This window comes from Theobroma cacao, chromosome 7 (genome assembly GCF_053813885.1).
Source record: "Theobroma cacao isolate CCN51 chromosome 7, ASM5381388v1, whole genome shotgun sequence".
NCBI classification, from domain to species: Eukaryota; Viridiplantae; Streptophyta; class Magnoliopsida; order Malvales; family Malvaceae; genus Theobroma; species Theobroma cacao.
The window spans coordinates 3,214,868-3,235,167 of NC_142645.1; the positions used below are offsets into that span (position 1 = coordinate 3,214,868).

General features: G+C 37.4%; 3 protein-coding genes, 1 long non-coding RNA gene and 1 pseudogene across 6 annotated transcripts; 4 read left to right on the forward strand and 1 right to left on the reverse strand.

The window, feature by feature from the left end:
• Positions 1-250: 250 nt before the first annotated feature.
• On the forward strand, positions 251-3,946 carry LOC18593701 (scarecrow-like protein 21). Of its 2 annotated transcripts, XM_007021048.3 has the most exons (3): positions 251-400; positions 1,328-1,397; positions 1,588-3,946. In XM_007021048.3, the coding sequence occupies exon 3, from the start codon at positions 1,742-1,744 to the stop codon at positions 3,530-3,532; it is 1,791 nt and encodes a 596-aa protein (XP_007021110.2). In that variant the 5' UTR covers positions 251-400; positions 1,328-1,397; positions 1,588-1,741; the 3' UTR covers positions 3,533-3,946. The 2 variants fall into 2 exon arrangements, with proteins under 2 accessions (XP_007021110.2, XP_088664401.1); XM_088808275.1 differs by lacking the exon at positions 1,328-1,397.
• Positions 3,947-5,062: 1,116 nt separating this feature from the next.
• On the forward strand, positions 5,063-6,683 carry LOC18593702 ((-)-germacrene D synthase-like; annotated as a pseudogene). The gene is made up of 4 exons (XR_016027498.1): positions 5,063-5,341; positions 5,541-5,912; positions 6,009-6,227; positions 6,342-6,683. The product of XR_016027498.1 is annotated as a (-)-germacrene D synthase-like (transcript).
• On the forward strand, positions 6,602-7,249 carry LOC148761445 (sesquiterpene synthase 2-like). The gene is made up of 2 exons (XM_088808330.1): positions 6,602-6,831; positions 6,909-7,249. The coding sequence occupies exons 1-2, from the start codon at positions 6,661-6,663 to the stop codon at positions 7,203-7,205; spliced, it is 468 nt and encodes a 155-aa protein (XP_088664456.1). The 5' UTR covers positions 6,602-6,660; the 3' UTR covers positions 7,206-7,249.
• Positions 7,250-10,285: 3,036 nt separating this feature from the next.
• Positions 10,286-12,750, reverse strand: LOC148761446 (uncharacterized). The gene is made up of 4 exons (XR_016027473.1): positions 12,273-12,750; positions 12,083-12,165; positions 11,045-11,978; positions 10,286-10,957 (listed from the first exon to the last, which is right to left on the reverse strand). It is a non-coding gene; the product is annotated as an uncharacterized LOC148761446 (long non-coding RNA).
• Positions 12,751-15,576: 2,826 nt separating this feature from the next.
• Positions 15,577-18,396, forward strand: LOC18593703 ((-)-germacrene D synthase-like). The gene is given in 8 exon segments (XM_018124208.2): positions 15,577-15,734; positions 15,816-16,104; positions 16,453-16,825; positions 16,976-17,194; positions 17,305-17,443; positions 17,549-17,797; positions 17,897-18,038; positions 18,041-18,396. Coding segments are annotated over 7 exon segments (1,497 nt in total). The 5' UTR covers positions 15,577-15,734; positions 15,816-15,878; the 3' UTR covers positions 18,190-18,396.
• Positions 18,397-20,300: the final 1,904 nt, after the last annotated feature.

A 20,300-nucleotide genomic window follows, 5' to 3' on the forward strand; every position in this document is an offset into this window, starting at 1 on the left:
ACGGAGTTTAGTTTACACAGTCGAGGGGGGCGCGTGGAGACAGCGTTTGTCGTTTGCCACGCATTTTAAGAAAAGAAAACTGGAAAAAATGGAACTATCGAAGAATGTTGTCGAACGTGTGCGAATGGTCGGCGGCCGTTTTTTTGTTTTAACGCCGTTAATTTTCGCAGTACAAAAACGACTTCCTACATTTTCAAAAACAGTTACCGTTAAATCCTCCTTCTTTCTTCTTTCCCTCCTATAAATCCAAGACACTCTTGCCTGCTTTGTCTTTCGATTTCAAACTTTGAATAAACTAAAAGTCCAAGTCTAAGTGAAGAAGATATTTTCTCTTTTCCTTTTGCTTGTTTTGAAGCTTTGGGTTTTGATTTTTGATTCCGGAGGAACAAGAATTTTCCAGGTAAACTTCCTAAGTTCACTGTTAAATTGACTTTTCCTTAGTGTTTCTTTGAATATATTTTGGTTATGGATTGTTGGGTGATTAATTGTTTTTTTTTTCTTTTTGATTTGGGCTTTTATATTTGATTCTGGGTTTTCATTTTGGTTATTAGCTTTCTGGGAAATGAAAAAAGTAGCCGAGCTTTAAGTACTTTAAATATGGATTGAAGGAATTTGGTACTTTTAAGTGCCTTAGTTTTTAACTAGAAGGTGTTTGTTTTGTGGGAAACTTGGCAAAGATATTTTCTCTTTCTGGGTTCTTTAACGTAAACTTTTAGTTCTCTTGGTTTGGCAACCAGAACATATATGAAATAAGTGAATTGCTTTCAGCTTCAACTTTTTTATCATTGCAACTTTTGGGCTGTTCCAGATTGAGGGAGGTTTCAATGGGTTAAGTATTTTATTCTTTTTGAGTAGGAAGTTAAGTTGATTGGTGTTGTTGAGACAAGAGTTCAATTTGTTAAGCTTTGTATCTGTTGTGGTTGTTAAACATTGCAGCTTTCTCAAAGTAGATGGCAGATGTTGATTAACTTTTGGAATCTTAGGATTCTAAGAGTGAAAATCTTATTTAGTTCAAAATACTCTGCATCAAATTCTTTGGTTATAGGGTTCAAAGTGGATCTTAGGTTGTTGTTTGAGTAGGAAACTAATGTGTGCAGCTCAGGCAAAAAGTTCTATAGATTTCTGCTTTAGGGATATGCTTTTGCCTTTGCTTTTGTTTCTTGGATGTATGAATGAGTGATAACTTGTCTTTGTTTTCTTAATTTTTGTCAAACCACTTGATGTGATCTCTTTCTGTATATTGTTTATTGAATCATAGATTAATTGTGTGGTGCTAAGTACGGGGGTTATATCATTTGATCAAGCTACTTTGTTGTTGTGTTTGTAGGATTGCTGAGCAAGAAATCATAAATTAATTCTAGAGAAGGACTTCTGAGAGATTTTTTGACTTTAGATTGGTGATTACTATTTGCAATAGATTGTCTGCCAAGAAATTATAGATTGATTCTTAGTGGCTAGGTTCATGTTATCAAAGCTATGGCTTTAGCTCTTCAATTTGGATTTCTTTCTTTCTCTTTTCAGTTTTGTTTGTCAACTACAAAATGTGAACGGTTAGAACTTAACTGTTGTTTGGCATTGGTTTTGCAGGTCAATTTTGTTTTCCTGAAGGTATAACTTCTATTATAGTGTTGAAGCTTCTTGTAGTCAACTTGACAAAGGGTTTGACGATTCTGTCCTTAACTGCTGATAACTTCTCTGAGATCTCTTCATCGCATTCAAAAGCTGATGCCAAACTCATAGCATGGACGCACACCAGCTTTTCAGTTACGGTGTGACTGGTGCAAGCCTATCCTACTCAACCTCTTATTCAACTGTTCCTTCTATACCTAATCGGCTGTTTAGTTCTTTGAAATCTGACATAGGAAACTCACCCAACTCGCCCTTTTCGTCTCAATTTGATTCGCCCTTATCGACTCAATTTGATTGTGATACCAACACCACGTTGAGTGACAGCCAGGAGCAGCATAGCTCCACGGAGAATCTCTCGGGACTTAGCCCTTCTTGTAACTCTTCATTTGAATCTAACACTTATTGCCATAAATTGAGTCCCTCTCTGGACTGCAAGCGTGAAATCCTACCACTCTGTTCTGGTGGAACTTCTTATATACAGGATGCAAATTCTAGCCACAAAATAATATACACTTTGCAGGAATTAGAGACTGCACTAATGGCACCTGATGCGGATGAAGAAGTAACCACCCCGAATGTTTCCTGTGGAGAAAGTAGTAGACCACAAACAACAGGCCAGCGATCTAGGGCATGGAGTCAGGAGCACCAAGGATCTTTGGTGCTTCAGCCTCAGACATCCTTTGTTTCTAGGCATAGGCAGTCAACTGAAGTTTCTCATGCTGAGAAACGTCAGAAAGCAATAGGGGATTTGTCTTTGCAGGATATTCCACCTGGCAATCTTAAGCAATTATTGATTGTGTGTGCTCAAGCTCTCTCTGAAAACAATATGGATGATTTTGATAAGTTGATTGCGAAGGCCAGGAATGCTGTGTCTATCTGTGGAGAACCAATCCAGCGCCTTGGTGCTTACATGGTGGAAGCGTTGGTGGCAAGGAAGGAGGCATCAGGGTCGAACATATATCGTGCCCGTCGTTGCAGAGAGCCTGAAGGCAAGGACTTACTTTCCTACATGCAGATCCTGTATGAAATTTGCCCCTATTTGAAGTTTGGCTACATGGCGGCCAATGGGGCCATTGCTGAAGCATGCAGAACTGAAGATCGCATTCACATTATCGATTTCCACATTGGTCAGGGAACACAATGGGTGACCCTCTTGCAGGCGCTTGCAGCCAGACCTGGTGGAGCTCCTCATGTCCGCATTACAGGAATTGATGATCCTCTTTCTAAATATGCTCGTGGTGGTGGATTGGAAGCTGTTGGCAGACGCTTGGCTGCACTATCTGAAAAGTTCAATATTCCAGTTGAGTTTCATGGAGTGCCAGTTTTTGCACCGGATATCACGAGGGGGATGCTTGATGTCAGGCCTGGGGAGGCTCTGGCTGTCAACTTCCCTCTGCAGCTCCATCACACCCCTGATGAGAGCGTTGATGTGAACAACCCTAGGGATGGGCTTCTGCGAATGGTAAAATCACTTTCTCCCAAAGTTACCACATTGGTAGAGCAAGAATCAAACACAAACACAGCCCCTTTCCTCCCCAGGTTCATAGAGACTCTGGATTACTACTTGGCAATGTTTGAGTCCATCGATGAGACACTGCCAAGGGACAGAAAGGAGCGAATTAATGTGGAGCAGCACTGCCTGGCCAGAGATATTGTGAATGTCATTGCTTGTGAGGGAAAGGAGAGGGTGGAGCGCCATGAGCTCTTTGGTAAGTGGAAGTCTAGGCTAACAATGGCAGGATTCCGGCAATACCCTTTAAGCTCTTATGTGAATTCTGTGATAAGAAGCCTGCTGAGGTGTTACTCAAAGCATTATAAACTGGTGGAGAAGGATGGCGCAATGTTGCTGGGCTGGAAGGATAGGAACCTTATATCGGCTTCTGCTTGGCACTGTGACAGCTGAGATTCATACAATACAAAGGTAGAATAGAAATAATCAGCTCATTTTTTTATAGGTTACAGATGATAGATTAGCTTTGTCCTATGGTATGATGGATGATGACACTGTAGTATCAGCCATCGGATTTGTTGAATGATGGTGCAGAACTTCATTATGATCCGAAAGGGTGACTCTTCTGATATAACTCTTCTCATACCATTAGACAATCACTACTGTTGTTTCGTAGATACCTCGTTCCCTTTGTTCATTTTTTTCTTTTATAGGATTCGATGTACCCTTTCATGCAGGATGTAAAAGAATATTGAGGGATGCATTCCATTCTGTTTATGGTTCATTGTATGTATGTAGCACGGCAGATATGTATCCCCTGGTATAATACATGAAAGAGAGAATACAACTATAGCAACTTCTTATTCATTGTTTTTTCTTGCAGTTGTTTCTTCCTCTGTTTGTAATTCATGCTAATGTTTCTGCTTGAAAGGGTATACTTCAGATTAGGCTTAACAGGTTAGATTTTGATGAATCTAACTTGGGTCCAATTCTATTCCAAAATAAAAGCAACAGTCCAGGGTTTTCTGGGCTTTATCCATTTTCGCAGCAGGATATACAGCTCCTGTCCTCTGACTATCAAGTCAGTAAAGAGAATGGACAGAGGAGGTAAATGTAGATTAAGGTATAAACAAATTGGCAATCTGGCATTAACTTATCATGATTTATTGTTGATTTAATCCAGTATTAATTATTACGATATCCTTTTGCCGACTTCGGCAAGAAGGCTTGAATTCACACATCGTACATGGTGCAAAGGGCAAAGGCAAGGCGTGATAAACATGTGTCGATGACAATGAAGATGATAGCAATGTCGTGATATGATGTTTTTGAGATGTAAACATTGGTCCAACAGAAGTTTTATACGCGGCCAGCAACTACAACAAATTATAGCCAACCAATATCCATGCTGCGAATTAGTACCAGACATCATCCACGAACATAACGACCTTGTATAACATGCGTCGTTTTTCTTGGCTCTGTTTTCACTATTGTCCAAGTTATTTCACCATCTTAATTAGCTCCTTTTCGGAATAGCAATAATTCATCTGTCAATTTCATGCATGTGTTACAAATTTCGTATTAATAAGAGATGAGGTGAGTTTGGATATATAAGTATGAAGCCTCTGTTATTTATCAGGTATATCTTTTGAGTTGAAAACGTGATCTCGTAACACATATAATGATTATGTTGAAAAAAATGACTTATAACCATTGCACATTCATTGTTCAGCTCAACAATCAATCACCGTTGTGTAGTAAATATTCAAATTCTCCGTACCAGATAATCATGAAGATTTTATCAACCATCGATATTTTTGGTGCATTGATTAGTTGCCACCTCCTCTTAATATTCGTTTGGGTATAAGAAATCTTATTGAAGTTTTGTCCATAAAAAAAACAAGATGAGAGAATGAATCAATGAAAGTAAACATGTTCCTACCATGCTTTCTTTAATTGAAAAATTAAGAAAGTTATGCCATCTTTTCAGGGTCAATGATCAATGAGCTTCAGAAGTTGAAGGGAGAACTGAAAAGGATGCTCATGGCTGTGGTTGATAAGCCTTTGGAAAAGCTTGATTTGATTGATGCAATCCAACGCCCTGGAGTTTCTTATCATTTTGAGGAGGAGATTGACCAATTAGTGCAGGGCATGCCCTAGTGACTCTCAATGACACTGATGTTGGGGCCTATGACGAGGACCTTTATACTATTTCACTGAGGTTTCGTCTATTTCGACAAAATGGTTATAAAATTTCATGTGGTTTGTATTTTGTGCTTCCGTATATTTATATTTTTTATTGGTTAAATCGGAGAAAAATTGACAATTTGAAAATCAATTATTTAAACAATACCAAAGTTGACTTTTTTTATTCTAGTATGCAATTACTTAAATTAAAAAAAAGATCCATCATTAGATTAGATAGGTTAATTATAAATTTAATTACTTATAATTAAAGCAGATGTGTTTAAGAAGTTCAAGGACAGTGAAGGGAAGTTCATGGAATCCCTTATCAATGATGGTCAAGGATTGTTAAGCTTGTACGAGGCCGCATATATGAGGTGCATGGAGAAAATATACTAGAAGAAGCTCTTGCTATCACCAACTCTCATCTAAAGTTAGTGGAAACAATGGCAGAATATCTTCTCTCAGCACAAGTTGCTCATGCTCGAAAGTCACCCATCCGCAAGAGCTTGCCAAGGTTGGAGGCTAGGAGATGCATTCCCATATATCAAGCATGTGCTTTTCATGACAGAACTTTACTTAAGTTCTCGAAATTGGATTTTAACTTGTTACAACATCAGCACAAGAAGGAGATAAGAGAGATCTTTAGGTCAGTGATTGGGGCAATTGTGTGCATAACCCACATCTTCACCAACAATTGATTCATTTTAGGCTTGAGTTCAGCTAACTAATGGTTTTGTTTCAGATGGTGGAAAGACTTGGATTTTGCAAATAAATTACCATTTGCTCGAGATAGATTGGTGGAAGGTTACCTTTGGATATTGGGAGTATATTTTGAACCCCAATTCTCCCTTGCTAGAAGGATGGTGACGAAAGGAATTGCCATAACATCAATCATAGATGATATATATGATGCATATAGCACATTTGAAGAACTTGAGCTCTTTTCAAGTGCAATTGAGAGGTTATTCACAGCTCAAAAAGCATAATAATATCTATTGTAACTTCGGATTTTGATGTAGAATTTGACAGAATTTAGAGGGCGTATGTGTAAACCTTTGAATTGAATTACATGCAGGTGGGATATGAGCTGCATAGATCAACTTCCAGACTACATGAAATTATGCTATAGGGCTCTCTTAGATGTTTATGAAGAAATGGAAGAAATGATGACCGAGCAACGAAAATTATACCGCGTGCAATATGCAAAGGAAGCTGTAACTCATCAAACACTTCTGCATCATCTACTATTTATATTGCAATCACCTACTGTATTGGCTTTTATGTGTATGTTATAACAGTGTTAGCTGGTTTCCTAGATGAAACAACATGTTCAAGGCTACTTTGCTGAGGCGAAATAGTTCCATGAAAACTACGCGCCAACACTGGAGGAGTACATGTCTGTTGCATTGATAACCTCTGGTTACCGTATGCTTCCAATTACATCATATGTTGGCATGGGAGATGATATAATGAAAGAGGCCTTTAATTGGGCATCTAATACTCCTAAGAGTCTTCAAGCTTCAATGACACTTGGTAGGCTGATGGATGATATTGCCAGCCATAAGGTATTTCTATGTTTGCTTGACTATACCTTTTGTTACTTGCATTTTGCTAGTAGCCTATTGAAATTTTATGGTTGCAGTTTGAGCAAGAAAAAGGGCATGTAGGCTCTGCCGTTGAGTGCTACATGAAACAGCATGGGGTCTCAGAGCAAGAGGTATACAATGAGTTTCATACGCATATTGACAATGCTCGGAAAGATATAAATGAAGAGATGTTGAACGTAAAAGCGATACTAACGCCAGTTCTTATCCGTATTCTCAATTTTTCAAGGGTAATAGATGTCCTTTATAAGGATGGAGAAGATAGGTATACAAATGTAGTGGGAGTAGCAAGAAGTGGCATCACTTCTTTGCTTATTGATCCAATCTCAGTTTGAAGAATAAAATTTGAGTTTGTATCTTGATCAGGAAGATCAGTGATCACAGATAAATAAGAAATGAATTTATTTAGTGTTGAAGGAACAAAGATGGCTAATTCATTAGTCAGCTTCATGCATGCATGCAGTGGCTTTGCTGGGAAATGGCCCCATTTCACAGTCATTGTTCAGCTCAATAATCAATCACCATTGTGTAGTCAATTTCAAATATCATACCAAATAATCTAACTCCTATCCCTGGAGGCTCTTGTACCTACTCCAAAACCCAGCGCAGAAGCTTTCTTGATGAACAATTAACATCAAAAACTTGATAAAAGTTGGTCCTCTCAAGGTTTTGTGTAGTCAATAATTTCAATTTACAGCCCCTTTCTCCCTAGGTTCATAGGGACTATTAAACATTGACTGGATTAGCAGTGAAAATAAGGTTTTCCAGAAAACATGAACACAGGCAAGGAATGAAGAAGTCCTCCGCTGGGAAAGAAGATAAAACAGAGGACCAAAAACTCACCGTTTCAATAAAAGACCAAAGATACTAAAAAATGCAGCACTTCATTTAACCTCTTTTAAAAGTTAGTTAGCTTGTAATTATTAGTTAGTTAGAAACAAAACTTTTTTAATTAATTCAATGCTGTATATATATATTGCCTTGTAATGCTCTGACCTAGAGTAAGAGAAAATCAATGAGAATGTCCAGTGAAATTCTCTCCATGCCAGCACCGTTTTCCTTCATCAACATGCTTTTTGACATGGTATCAGAGCAGGAAGACGTTTTCTGGGAAATTGCTACAGCTGAAGATGACACCTTATATCTTTCATCTGTTTCTCTATTTCTGGTGAAGTAATTTTTTTTTCCTTCCTCAGATCCTTTCATTTCACATTTCTGAATCCTTCAATCTGTTATTGTCTCTCCATTTATATCATTACTCTTCAAATCAATCTTGCCCTACTTTGAATCATGTCTGGATCAGCAGACTCGAATCAGTCAAGATCCTAGAGATCTCAGACTTCATCCGAGCTATTACCAATAGGAGACCCACAGTCTCCTTACTATTTACACCACACTGACCATCCGGGTTCAGTTGTCATCAATCCAAAGCTCACCACAAACAACTATGTGGCATGGAGCAGATCATTTCTCTTAGCCCTTTCAATTAGAAACAAGCTAGGCTTCATAAATGGATCCATTCCCAAACCTCAAGTCACAGATGATCTGTATTCTTCATGGATCAGATGCAACAACCTCATACTAGCATGGATATTGGATTCCATCAGTCCACCTATAGCTTCAACTGTTTTCTACATGGACTCTGCCATGGAAATCTGGAGTGCCTTGAAGCAAAGCTATGCTCAGCCAGATGACACAAGAGTCTGCAACTTGCAGTACACTCTTGGTAGTGTTAGTCAAGGGACTAGGTCGGTGGATAGCTATTTCATTGAACTCAAGGGAATCTGAGAAGAATTAAGAAACTATAGACCCTTGCCACACTGTCAATGTGGAAAATGTAACACAAAGTGTTTTAAAAGGTACACAGACCAATATTAGAAAGATATGGTCTTCAGATTCTTAAATGGACTGAATGACTCATTCTCTGCAGTAAGGTCCCAGATAATACTCATGGATCCTATACCTACCCTTGACAAAGTCTACAGCTTAGTGTTAAGGGAAGAAAGTTAGAGGAATATACTGTTTCAAACTCAACCAGTGCTTGAATCTTCTATCATGAACACTGTGATTGATATGAAGAAGAATTTCAAGAAGGATTTAGTTTGCAGTCACTATGGTAAAAAGGGGCATAGCAAAGAGAAATGCTATAGAATCATTGGATTTTCAGAGGACTTCAAGTTCACAAAGGGGGGAAACAATATAAGGAAAGGGAAAGGAGCTGTGAACAGTGTGACAACAGCAAGTGAAGTGTTGATTGAAGAAACACACATGGACCACGGAGAAGGCCTAAATGGAACAAGCACAATGTCCCAGATGTCTAACTTGCAAAATCAAGTCAACAAGTTAATGGAAATTTTGAGTGAGAATGGGTTAACAAGCTTTGAAGGTAAGAGTACCTCCACAAACACACAACAGACAAAACATTCCCTAGCCAACTCAGCTTTTGTAGGTATAATTTCTGGCCATCTTTGTTTCAATACAAGAAATAATATGCCACATGAGTTTGAAAATGTTAATTCTCTCATGATTAATCACAATTCTTGGATAATGGATTCCGGTGCAACAGACCATATTACATATTCTTTAAAGAACTTTACCTATTCTAGACCTGTCACAGATTGCTTTGTATAGCTCCCAAACAATAGAAAAGTCATGGTTACTCATGTAGGTACTGTTAAGCTCACCCCATTGTTGACCCTTAAAAATGTGCTTTGTGTGCCAAGTTTCAAATTTAACCTTGTGTCTACTGGTCAGCTCACTAGTACAAAGACAACATGTGTTCTTTTCACTAACATGTATTGTATTGTCTAGGACATTCCCTCATGGACTGTGATTGGGGTTGCTAGAGCCATTACAGGACTATACTTGATGGAAGATAAGAAAGAACAGCAGGACTTGTCTAGATACTGTTTTGATAAAGTTTTAGAATTTCCCTTTGTTTCATCAGATAGAAGTTGTAATACAGTGCATAGGACTTTTGATTTATGGCATTTCAGACTTGGACATGCTCCAATTGAAAGAATCAATGTAATAAATCGACATTTTCCAACTGTTAAATGTTTAAATGAGCTATTTTGTGAAATCTGCCCTTTGGCTAAGCAAAGGAAGTTACCCTTTCCAACTCATATTCAAAACACAAAAAAGGCTTTTGAACTGATTCATATTGACATTTGGGGACCTTATGAACAACCCACATTGCAAAATTAGAAATATTTCCTCACAATAGTAGATGATTATTCTCGTTTTACATGGATTTTCCTTATGAAAAACAAAACAGAAGTTTCAAGCATCATACATTCATTCAATGCCTTTGTTTTAAGACAATATGATCTTACAATTAAGTGCATAAGAACTGACCAAGGTCAGGAATTCAAACTCATTGATTTTTTTACAAAAACAGGAATAGTACATCAGTTATCCTACGTAGAGGATCATCAGCAGAATGGAACAGTAGAAAGAAAACATCAGCATATTCTGATGGTGGCTAGAGCCCTAATGTTCCATTCAAAGCTTCCAATCAAGTTTTGGGGGGATGTAGTCTTAACAACAGTGCATGTCATAAACAAAATACCTACCAGAGTTCTCAAAAACAAATCCCCATATGAATTGCTTCATAAAAAACCACCATCTTATACACATTTTAGAGTGTTTGGATGCTTGTGTTATGTTTCTACCCTAACTCGAAATAGAAAGAAATTGGATGAGAGAGCTAGTAGATGCATATTTCTAGGTTATCCAAGCAACATAAAGGGGTATAGAGTCTACGACATCAATGCACAAAAGATCCTCATTTCAAGGAATGTGATTTTTCATGAAGAGATTTTTCCTTTTCATACTCTACAGCATAATTCAACACATCAAACATTTCATCAAACACTTGATTGACATGACAAATTTCTTGACCTTTTTGACTCAAATCCAACCAATTTCAATCACCAATACCTACAATCAGCTGAGATAAGCTCACCTGAGCATGTACAATCAAGCCATGAACCTGAAACATCAAATACTGATGATTTGAATCAACTTACCTCTGACACTGCTAGTGATCCTGCAACTGACAGCACTGATGAAATTGAACTAGACCCTGTCATTGAACCACAGATGCCAATTAGAAAGAGCACCAGGCCAAAACACCTTCCTAAGTACCTAGAGTCATATCAACTTGACTCACCACATCAAACCAATGCTTGCACTTCACATCCAATTACCAAACATCTTTCCTGTCACCAATTGTCACTAGCACACAGATCTTTTACTATCTCTTTATCAACTATATTTGAACCAAACTCTTACCAAAAAGCAGTAGCTCATTCTCACTGAAAAGAAGCCATGGACATTGAATTGAAAGCATTGGAAGATAATGGAACATGGAGCATTGTACAACTACCTTCAAACTGTCATGCAGTAGGGTGCAAATGGGTGTACAAGGTGAAACTAAATGCTGATGGCAAAGTGGAAAGATATAAGGCACGATTGGTTGCTAAAGGGTATAACCAGATTGAAGGGTTTGACTACCATAAAACATTTAGTCCTGTAGTCAGACAAACAACAGTGAGAATGTTTTTTGCCTTAGCAGCAACACAGAATTGGCGTTTGTCACAACTGGACATTAATAATGCCTTCTTGAATGGTGAATTGACAGAAGAGGTTTACATGGAATTGCCACAGGGGTACACAATCAAGGGGGAGTATCCTACTAGTTCAAGGTTAGTCTGCAAGCTACACAAGTCACTTTATGGACTCAAGCAAGCTTCAAGAGCTTGAAATTCAAAACTCACTACATCAGTTTTGAAGTATGGCTTTAAACAGTCGAATTCAGACTATTCACTCTTCATCATGAAGACACACCGTGGAGATTTCATTGCACTTTTAGTATATGTCGATGATATATTAATTGCTAGTACTTCCATTCAAACAGAAAATGATGTCAAAGGTTACCTGAGTTCAGAGTTCAAGCTTAAAGACCTTAGGAAAGTCAAATACTTCTTAAGATTGGAAATAGCTAGATCACCAGAAGGCATATCAATATGCCAGAGGAAGTATGCTCTAGATCTCTTGGAAGAACACAGGTTGCTTGGAACAAAGCCTGCAAGTACACCAATTGACTACAACCACAAATTAGTCAAGAGCAGTGATGAAGATAAGCTTATAAATGCTACCAGCTATAGACAGCTAATTGGAAAGTTACTATACCTGACTTTTAGCATACCTGATATTACTTATGCTGTACAGGTACTTTCACAATTTATGGACCAACCAGGACTTAAACATCTTGCAGCAGCTCACAGAGTCCTAAGGTACATCAAAAAGGCACCAGGTCAGGGAATTCTAATGAAGTTAAGGAATAATTTGAAGATATCTGGATACTCAGATAGTGATTGGATAGGTTGTCCAGATACCAGAAGGTCAGTCACAGGGTATTGCATCTTTGTTGGTGATTCATTGATAAGTTGGAAATCGAAAAAGCAATCTATTGTGGCCAGAAGTTCAGCTGAGGCCGAGTATCGATCTATGGTTGCAGCCTATTGTGAAATCATGTGGCTAAAATCCTTGATGACAGACTTTCACATAGATCATCCTGAAGCAGTGAATTTGTACACGGATAGCCAATAAGCAATATACATAAGCAAAAACCCAGTACTTCATGAAAGAACGAAGCATATAGAGATGAACTGTCATTTCATCAGGGAAAAGGTAATGGCAGGATTAATTAACCCCTTGTACATCTCAACACAGTCACAACTATCTGACATCTTCACTAAGGCACTCCAACCAAGACAATTCCACTTCTTGATGAGCAAGATGAATGTTCATGATATTCACAGTTCATCTTGAGGGTGAGCATTAAACATTGACTGGATTAGCAGTGAAAATAAGGTTTCCTAGAAAACATGAACACAGGCAAGGAATGAAGAAGTCCTTCGCTAGGAAAGAAGATAAAACAGAGGACCAAAAACTCACCGTTTCAATAAAAGACCAAAGATACTAAAAACGCAGCACTTCATTTAACCTCTTTTAAAAGTTAGTTAGCTTGTAATTATTAGTTAGTTAGAAACAAAACTTTTTTAATTAATTCAATGCTGTACATATATATTGCCTTGTAATGCTCTGACCTAGAGTAAGAGAAAATCAATGAGAATGTCCAGTGAAATTCTCTCCATGCCAGCGCCGTTTTCCTTCATTCAACATGCTTTCTGACAGGGACTCTGAAATACCACTTGGCAATGTTCGAGCCCATTTTTGCAGCAGGATATATAGCTCCTGTCCTCTGAGTTTCCAGTCAGTAAAGAGAACGGACAGAGAAGGTAAATGAGGAGCTTCATAGAGGTCTTGTAACCAAGAAAAATAGATTAAGATATAAGCAAATTGGCAATATGCCATTGTTGATTTAGTCAAGTTTTAATTATTATGAGATATTCTTGCCGACTTTGGCAAGAAGGTTACAATTTCTAAACCGTCCGTGGTGCAAAGGGGAAAGGCAAGGCAAAATAAACACGTGTTGATGAGCCCAACAGAAGTTTTGTATGTGGCTAGCAACTACAACAAATAATAGCCAACCAAAAACAGGTCATAAAAGACAAACCAAGTCCAATCTCGATGTTGCAAATTAGTACCAGACATCCTCCACGAAATATAGAACCTTGTATAACATGTGCCGTTTCTCTTGGCTCTGTTTTCACCATGATCCAAGTTTTTCCACCACCTTAATTAGCTCCTTTCGGAACAGCAACACTTCATCTGTCAGCTTCTTGCATGCAGTGGCTATGCTGGGAAAATGGTCCCATTGTACAGTCATTGTTCAGCTCAATTATCAATCACCATTATGTAGCCAATTTCAAATTCCATGCCAGATAATCCAACTCCAATCCCTGGAGGCTCTTGTGCCTACTCCAAAACCCAGTGCAGAAGCCTTCTTTTCCATTTTTTTTCCCTCAAACATTCACGTTTTATTAATAGAAAAGTTTAACTAACCTCACGATTCAAAACGAAGAACTGAAAAAATAAGTACCTTATACGAAACACTACATGTTTTGCATAAAAATTATAACAATTTAGATGTACAAAACAATTCATAAATGATAAATCAATGAACAACATAGCGTTTTATAGATTCAATCACCAACAAATACCGAATATGTTTGATTGATCGATCTACACCCTTTTTTATTAGTACATCTGTGAAATGATTTAGCTTCTTTGAATATTTGTACAGAAGCCTTTTCGATGAATAATTAACATGGGAAAATTGATGAAAGTCCATCCTCCCAAGTTTTTATGTAGTCAATTTCAAATTACATGCCAAGGATTTGTTTCATTGCAAATTTTGTTACTCTCATATCGTCCCATAAACAGTTTATCTATGAAAATTTACAAAAATTTGATTTTTTCATCAGATTGTTATATAAAAGAGAATATGATATTTGAAATTTGTAGCTTCAGGTTAAAAATAAGAAAAGGATGGGCTTTGCGTGGATTGCATGTATGAGTATCTTACATTTAGCCCATGTGTAATGCATTGATAGGAAGATAGAAAGCGGCTTGAAAGAAACCCTAACCTTTGAAAAAGGTTCCGAACTGTCAATTATGCAGTGCCGCCAATGTTGCCCAAACCCTGATTTCTTCTTCCTGTCTCTTTCAATAGTCACATGTACTTTTCCTATTGATTAAAGAAATTCTTAAAATCAAATGCATAAATAATTAATGTTTTAATCAAGGTACAATGTTAGAGAAAAGTTTGCATAACTTTTTTTAAAATATATATATTTATTACTATATCAAAGACTGAATGTATTATTTTAATAACTTTTCACGTATACCGTTAATCATTCAATTTCACTTGTACTTGAGAAAATGAAGGAATTTGACTTTTTCCTATCAATTTACAAATTTTATGGAAAAAAAAAAAGGAAAAGGGCTACAGGAAGAAATTAGGTCGGCAAGGCATGAGAAACGTGCTTAATGAAGGCAGAAGCTCATGCTGGCTGATGTTTCCTTTTCTCATGTGGGGTTCTTATGTTTGTGGATAGCAATGGGCAAATCATTGTCAACCGGAAGCTAGCACTTTCTGGACAGGAGAGAAAAACAACGGTGGTGATTGCCTAATGGTAAGGGAAATATTATACCAGAAATGTCACCCAAATCCATCATTATCATAGGACAAAGCTAATCTATCATCTGTAACTTATAAAAAAAATGAACTGATCATTTCTATACTACTTTTGTACGAATTTTAACTTATAATCATTCAATTTCACTTGTAGTTACAGTTTTTATGGAAAAAAGAAAAAGAAAAAGGGCTACAGGAATAAATTTGGTTAAATTAAACGTGCTTAATGAAGGCATAAGCTCATGCTGCCTGATGTTTCCTTTTCTCATGTGGGATTCTTATGTTTATGGATAGCAATGGGCAAATCATTGTCAACCGGAAGCTAGCACTTTCTGGACAGGAGAGAAAAAGCCCCTTACATTTCTTTATTTCCACCAACCAATCAAAATTGGGACTTAAACAAGAACAATTTCGACCTCGTGCATATATACGAAAGGAATTTATTGCATTTGGCATATATTATACCAAAATATATAAGAAAGAGAATATTTTCACACCACATGTTTAGGCTTCCCATGCAACCTTAGCTCTCTATAAATACCAATGTAAGAAATCCTCTTGAAGCATCAAACAGCACTAAACCAGCAGCAGCCCCTTTACAACAGTTTCTTTAAAAATATCTATTGAAGTTTCAGCAGCAACTCTTTCTGCTCCTACCCAACATGCTGAACTGCCTGAAATCAGTCGTCGTTCGGCAGGTTATCATCCCACCATCTGGGGTGACCATTTTCTCTCATATGCCTCGAACTCTTTGGTAAGCTATAGTTGTATGTTTGAACATGGAAAATATTAATTTGCATTGCTGAACTGATATCTCATTATTTTCTTTGTCTAGGAAAATGATGGTGATGACAACAACAAGCAAGAGCATCAGAAGCTGAATAATGAATTGAGGAAGATGCTAATGGCTGATCAGGTTGATAAACCATTGGAAAAATTAAAGTTGATTGATGCAATCCAACGCCTAGGGTTTTCCTATCATTTCGAAAAAGAGATTGACCTAGTGCTGCAGCAAATGCACTCGTCCCACGACGATTGTGATATTGGGGTCAATGATGAGGACCTTTATACCATTTCTCTCAAATTTCGTCTGCTTCGACAAAATGGTTATAAAATGTCAAGTGGTATGTGATACTTGCCATTCTATGTTTACGAATGAAAATTGATTATTTGAGATCCAATTGAGGCTTAGTTCAACTTTTTGTGGTCATTAAAAAAAATAGAGTTTTAAAAATTTATACCGTAAATGATTTGATTTTGTTTAATTTGCATGGGGCAAGAAGAATTTTGAGCTCATATCGAACATGTTATTGCAGTCCAAACCTCAGTTTTGCATCACAGGCAAAATATGAAATTTAATTAGTTTGAGTGTAGTGAATTTGGTTAATTCTATCTTAAGAAAGGTCATAAGATTGAGAAAATGTCATTTACTGGCTAAAACCATCTAATATGTTTATGCGTAGTAAAAGCAGATGCCTTCAACAAATTCAGGGACAGTGAAGGGAAGTTCAAGGAATGTCTTATCAATGATGTTCAAGGAATTTTAAGCTTGTATGAGGCCACGCATTTGAGGGTGCATGGGGAAGACATTCTGGATCAAGCACTTGCTTTCACTACTACTCACCTTGAGACCATGGCTACCTGCTTGAACTCTTCTCTTGCAGCACAAATAAGTCAAGCTTTAAGGCAACCAATCAGAAAAGGCTTGACAAGGATTGAGGCCAGGCACTACATCCCTGTCTATGAAGAAGACCCCTCCCATAGTGAAGCTGTATTAACCTTTGCGAAGTTAGATTTCAATATGTTGCAAAGGTTGCACCAGGAAGAAGTTAGTGAAATTGCAAAGTAAGCTCCAAAAACTAAAACAATTTCAAGTCCCCCTTCCTTTGTGTCTAGTTAGTGATTGCTAAAACTAATTTGCCCCTGTTATTGGGATTTTCCTCTATTGTTTGATTGCATTTATCTAAGTAAGCGCTCTTCAATTATGGTATTCAGGTGGTGGAAAGACTTGGATTTTTCAAGGAAGCTGCCTTTTATCAGAGACAGAGTGATAGAGTGCTACTTTTGGGCATTGGGAGTGTACTTTGAGCCTGAATATAGGTTGGCCAGAAGAATATTAACCAAAGTCATTGCCATGACTTCTGTTATTGATGATATCTATGATGTGTATGGCACACTTGAAGAACTTGCTCTCTTTACAAGTGCAGTTGAGATGTTTGATTTCTTTTGCAGAATTCCTCATGCCTACACTTCATAATTTTAGTTAATTGATTCTTTTTCGATACCATGGATTAAGTTAAAGTTTTTTCCACCATAATTTTTAGGTGGGATATATCTGAAAAAGATCACCTACCGGAGTACATGCAAATCTGTTATCAGGCACTCCTAGATGTTTGCAAAGAAACTGAAGAAACAATGACAGAAGAAGGAAAATTATACCGCCTTGACTATGCCATAGAAGCTGTAAGCTTATCTGATGTTTACTCTACATGTTTCAATTTTAGATTGCAATGAATAACTTTTTCTTTTGATTCCATTTGTTAAAAGTGATTTTCCTTCTTTGCTCAGATGAAAAATCAAGTTAGAGCTTACTTTCGCGAAGCTGAATGGTTCCATAACCACCACGTACCGACCATGGAGGAGTACATGGCAGTTGCATTAGTTACCTCTTCCTATGCAATGCTTGCAACCACTTCTTTTGTAGGAATGGGAGATGTTGCAACCAAAGAAGTTTTCGAATGGTTGTTTAGTGACCCCAAGATGGTTACTGCCTCTTCCATTGTCTGTAGACTCATGGATGACATTGTGTCCCACAAGGTTCGAAACTTCACTGTTTCAAATACAATAACAAGCAGCTTTCTATTTTTCATCTTTTTCTTATACAGATTTTTGATCTTGATGATTTTGCTGAAACAGTTTGAGCAAAAGAGGGGACACGTAGCATCAGCCATTGAATGCTACACGAAGCAGCATGGTGCTACAGAAGAAGAAGCTGTCAAGGAATTTCGCAAACAAATTGCTGATGCATGGAAAGATATAAATGAAGAATGCTTGTATCCAACAACAGTCCCATGCCACTCCTCACTCGGATTCTCAACCTTGCACGCGTAATCGATGTAGTTTACAAGACTGAAGATGGCTATACTCATGCAGGAGTGATGCTCAAGGACTTTGTAGCTTCTCTGCTCATTGATCCTGTGCCTATATGAGCATTTTGTCTTTTCATACACTACAACTTAATTATCAATAAACTAATTAAGTTGATTAAGATAATTAAGATGTTTTATGGTCCTCGAGTTGTGGTTGTAATGAAATGTCCTGGGTGGGTGTGTTTGGAGCATAGGCCATGGATACAAGGTCACCATTATGTCAAAGCCTTGGAAGAACGTCAATCAAATCTTCCTCTACTTGTTCAATTTCTTGCTTTTCTTTCTCCCCGTTCCTTCTTTCTTTGGGCTCATCAATAATCTTATCTGCTTCTTTTTCTTCGTCTCAAAAATCATATATTGATTAAGACAAATTAAATGCAAAATCATAAGTTTATAATTGAAGTAGTGTTTGCTAGGGATAAGTTTTATGGACCATGTGTCCAAATTTAGTCATTTCTCAATGGCTTGATTGATTTCATTTTTGCTTTATGAAATTAACTGTAATTAGTTTTAATTGAAATTATTAAAATTTATATGCTCAATTATAATAAAATATTTTTTGTTTAGAGAAAATAAATCATTTTCCTTTAATTAGTCCATTCAATAATTATCAAGACCTTTCACACATGCATAGTTTGTGCATTAACTAGTCTTAATACTACTTCTTAATGCCTTTTCATATTCATTTCATTGTGGCAAATTTCAGGTGCAATGCATTTGCAAAGATGAAATTGAAGTTGGATGTTTATGAAGAGAATATTGAAGGAAGTCAAATCATATGTAAGTTCATACCATCCACATCCACAGAAATAATGTTGCTTTTTGTTTTTGGTGGTCCAGTGGAAGTGTCGTGGTTGGCTCCTCCATGAACTAAAACGGATGACAATAAAGATTCCCATGAACAAAACATTTTCAATGCTGATTTTCATTTTGGGATGACTAAGTTTTCATATCTAGGCAAAGAAGTAGGGATGTGACGGATGTCCTTCTTCAGGAATTGACAATTACTGCAATAGCTTGACTTAACTAAGGAGGCGTCTCTTTCCCATCTAAACATCTACCAGCACCATATTTCATAATGTGTGGATACCAGGTTCTGAGCATGGTGCAAAGCTAAATCTACCATTGAAATTGTGCGGTTTCATCCCAATTTGGATCAGGAAAGCTAAGAAAATATTGAAGGAAGTAAAATATTTACTAAAATTAAAAACCAACCTTGTAAATAGGAAAGCAGCTTTTTCTTTTTTGTGAAAAGTAGTTGTTTTATTATTCATCCAATAGCTAGTATGCCAACCCAAAGTCTTAAACTATGTAAGTCAAAGACTGTTAGTAACATAAAAACTCTAGCTTTGGTTGTTTGAGTCTTGGTACATTTGCATCATATCTTTAGCTACTCAAAAAGCAATTGGCAGCATAAACACAAAAACAAAACTCCTAAATAGTTATCAGTTCATCTGCACTATCAACGCAGACCTCACTTTTACACATTCCTAATTAGTTAGAAGTCTTTAGAGACAACATCAGACCCTGTACTCAAAAATAAGACCGGTCTCTTCTCATCACCTGTCCTATCTAGCATTCAACGGATCATCTCTCAAGGTCATGCATCATGGGCATCCCTCCCTAACCCTCTTTATCCCTCCCCCAATCAACCTGCCATCTGACCAGCCACTTACATGATGGTCTGATGTGATGAGTTCCCCCCACCAACATCTTCGAGCGTTACAATCCTTAGAGTAACCTCTTCCTTGACCTCAATAAAGGATAAGCCATGCTTCTTACTCAAGTCCCAAATCTCTTCGGCTTCTCTAGTAAGAACCGAAGTTTGCCTTCTAAAGTTTGCATCTGAGACTGACTCTTTTTCCAAATCCAATTTTTCTGCTGTCATCTGCTCCTCTTGATCACCCTTTATCCCTCCAAATTGATTCCCTTTCTTTTTGCTTGACTTTGACCTTGGCGTATATGAGCAATTTTTATCTTTTCCACTTCCTTTCAAAAACCGCCCCTTCCTTTTGCTTCTACTTCCCTGCCCACTTACCAATTCTGGGGAATATTTTTTGAGTTTAATCTTACCCCTTTACTTCGTCTCATTCTATTTAGCTCCCACTCCTCCCCCAATTTTCTACCCAACTCATTATTTTTCTTTTCATCGTCCTCAGATTCACTACTAA

Excerpts from the sequence above, each read along its gene's own strand:
- LOC18593701 (XM_007021048.3), top strand. The coding sequence starts at position 1,742 with ATGGACGCACACCAGCTTTTCAGTTACGGTGTGACTGGTGCAAGCCTA.
- LOC148761445 (XM_088808330.1), top strand. The coding sequence starts at position 6,661 with ATGTCTGTTGCATTGATAACCTCTGGTTACCGTATGCTTCCAATTACA. Across the intron at positions 6,832-6,908 it reads ATGATATTGCCAGCCATAAG|TTTGAGCAAGAAAAAGGGCA; the intron begins GTATTTCTATGT and ends TTATGGTTGCAG.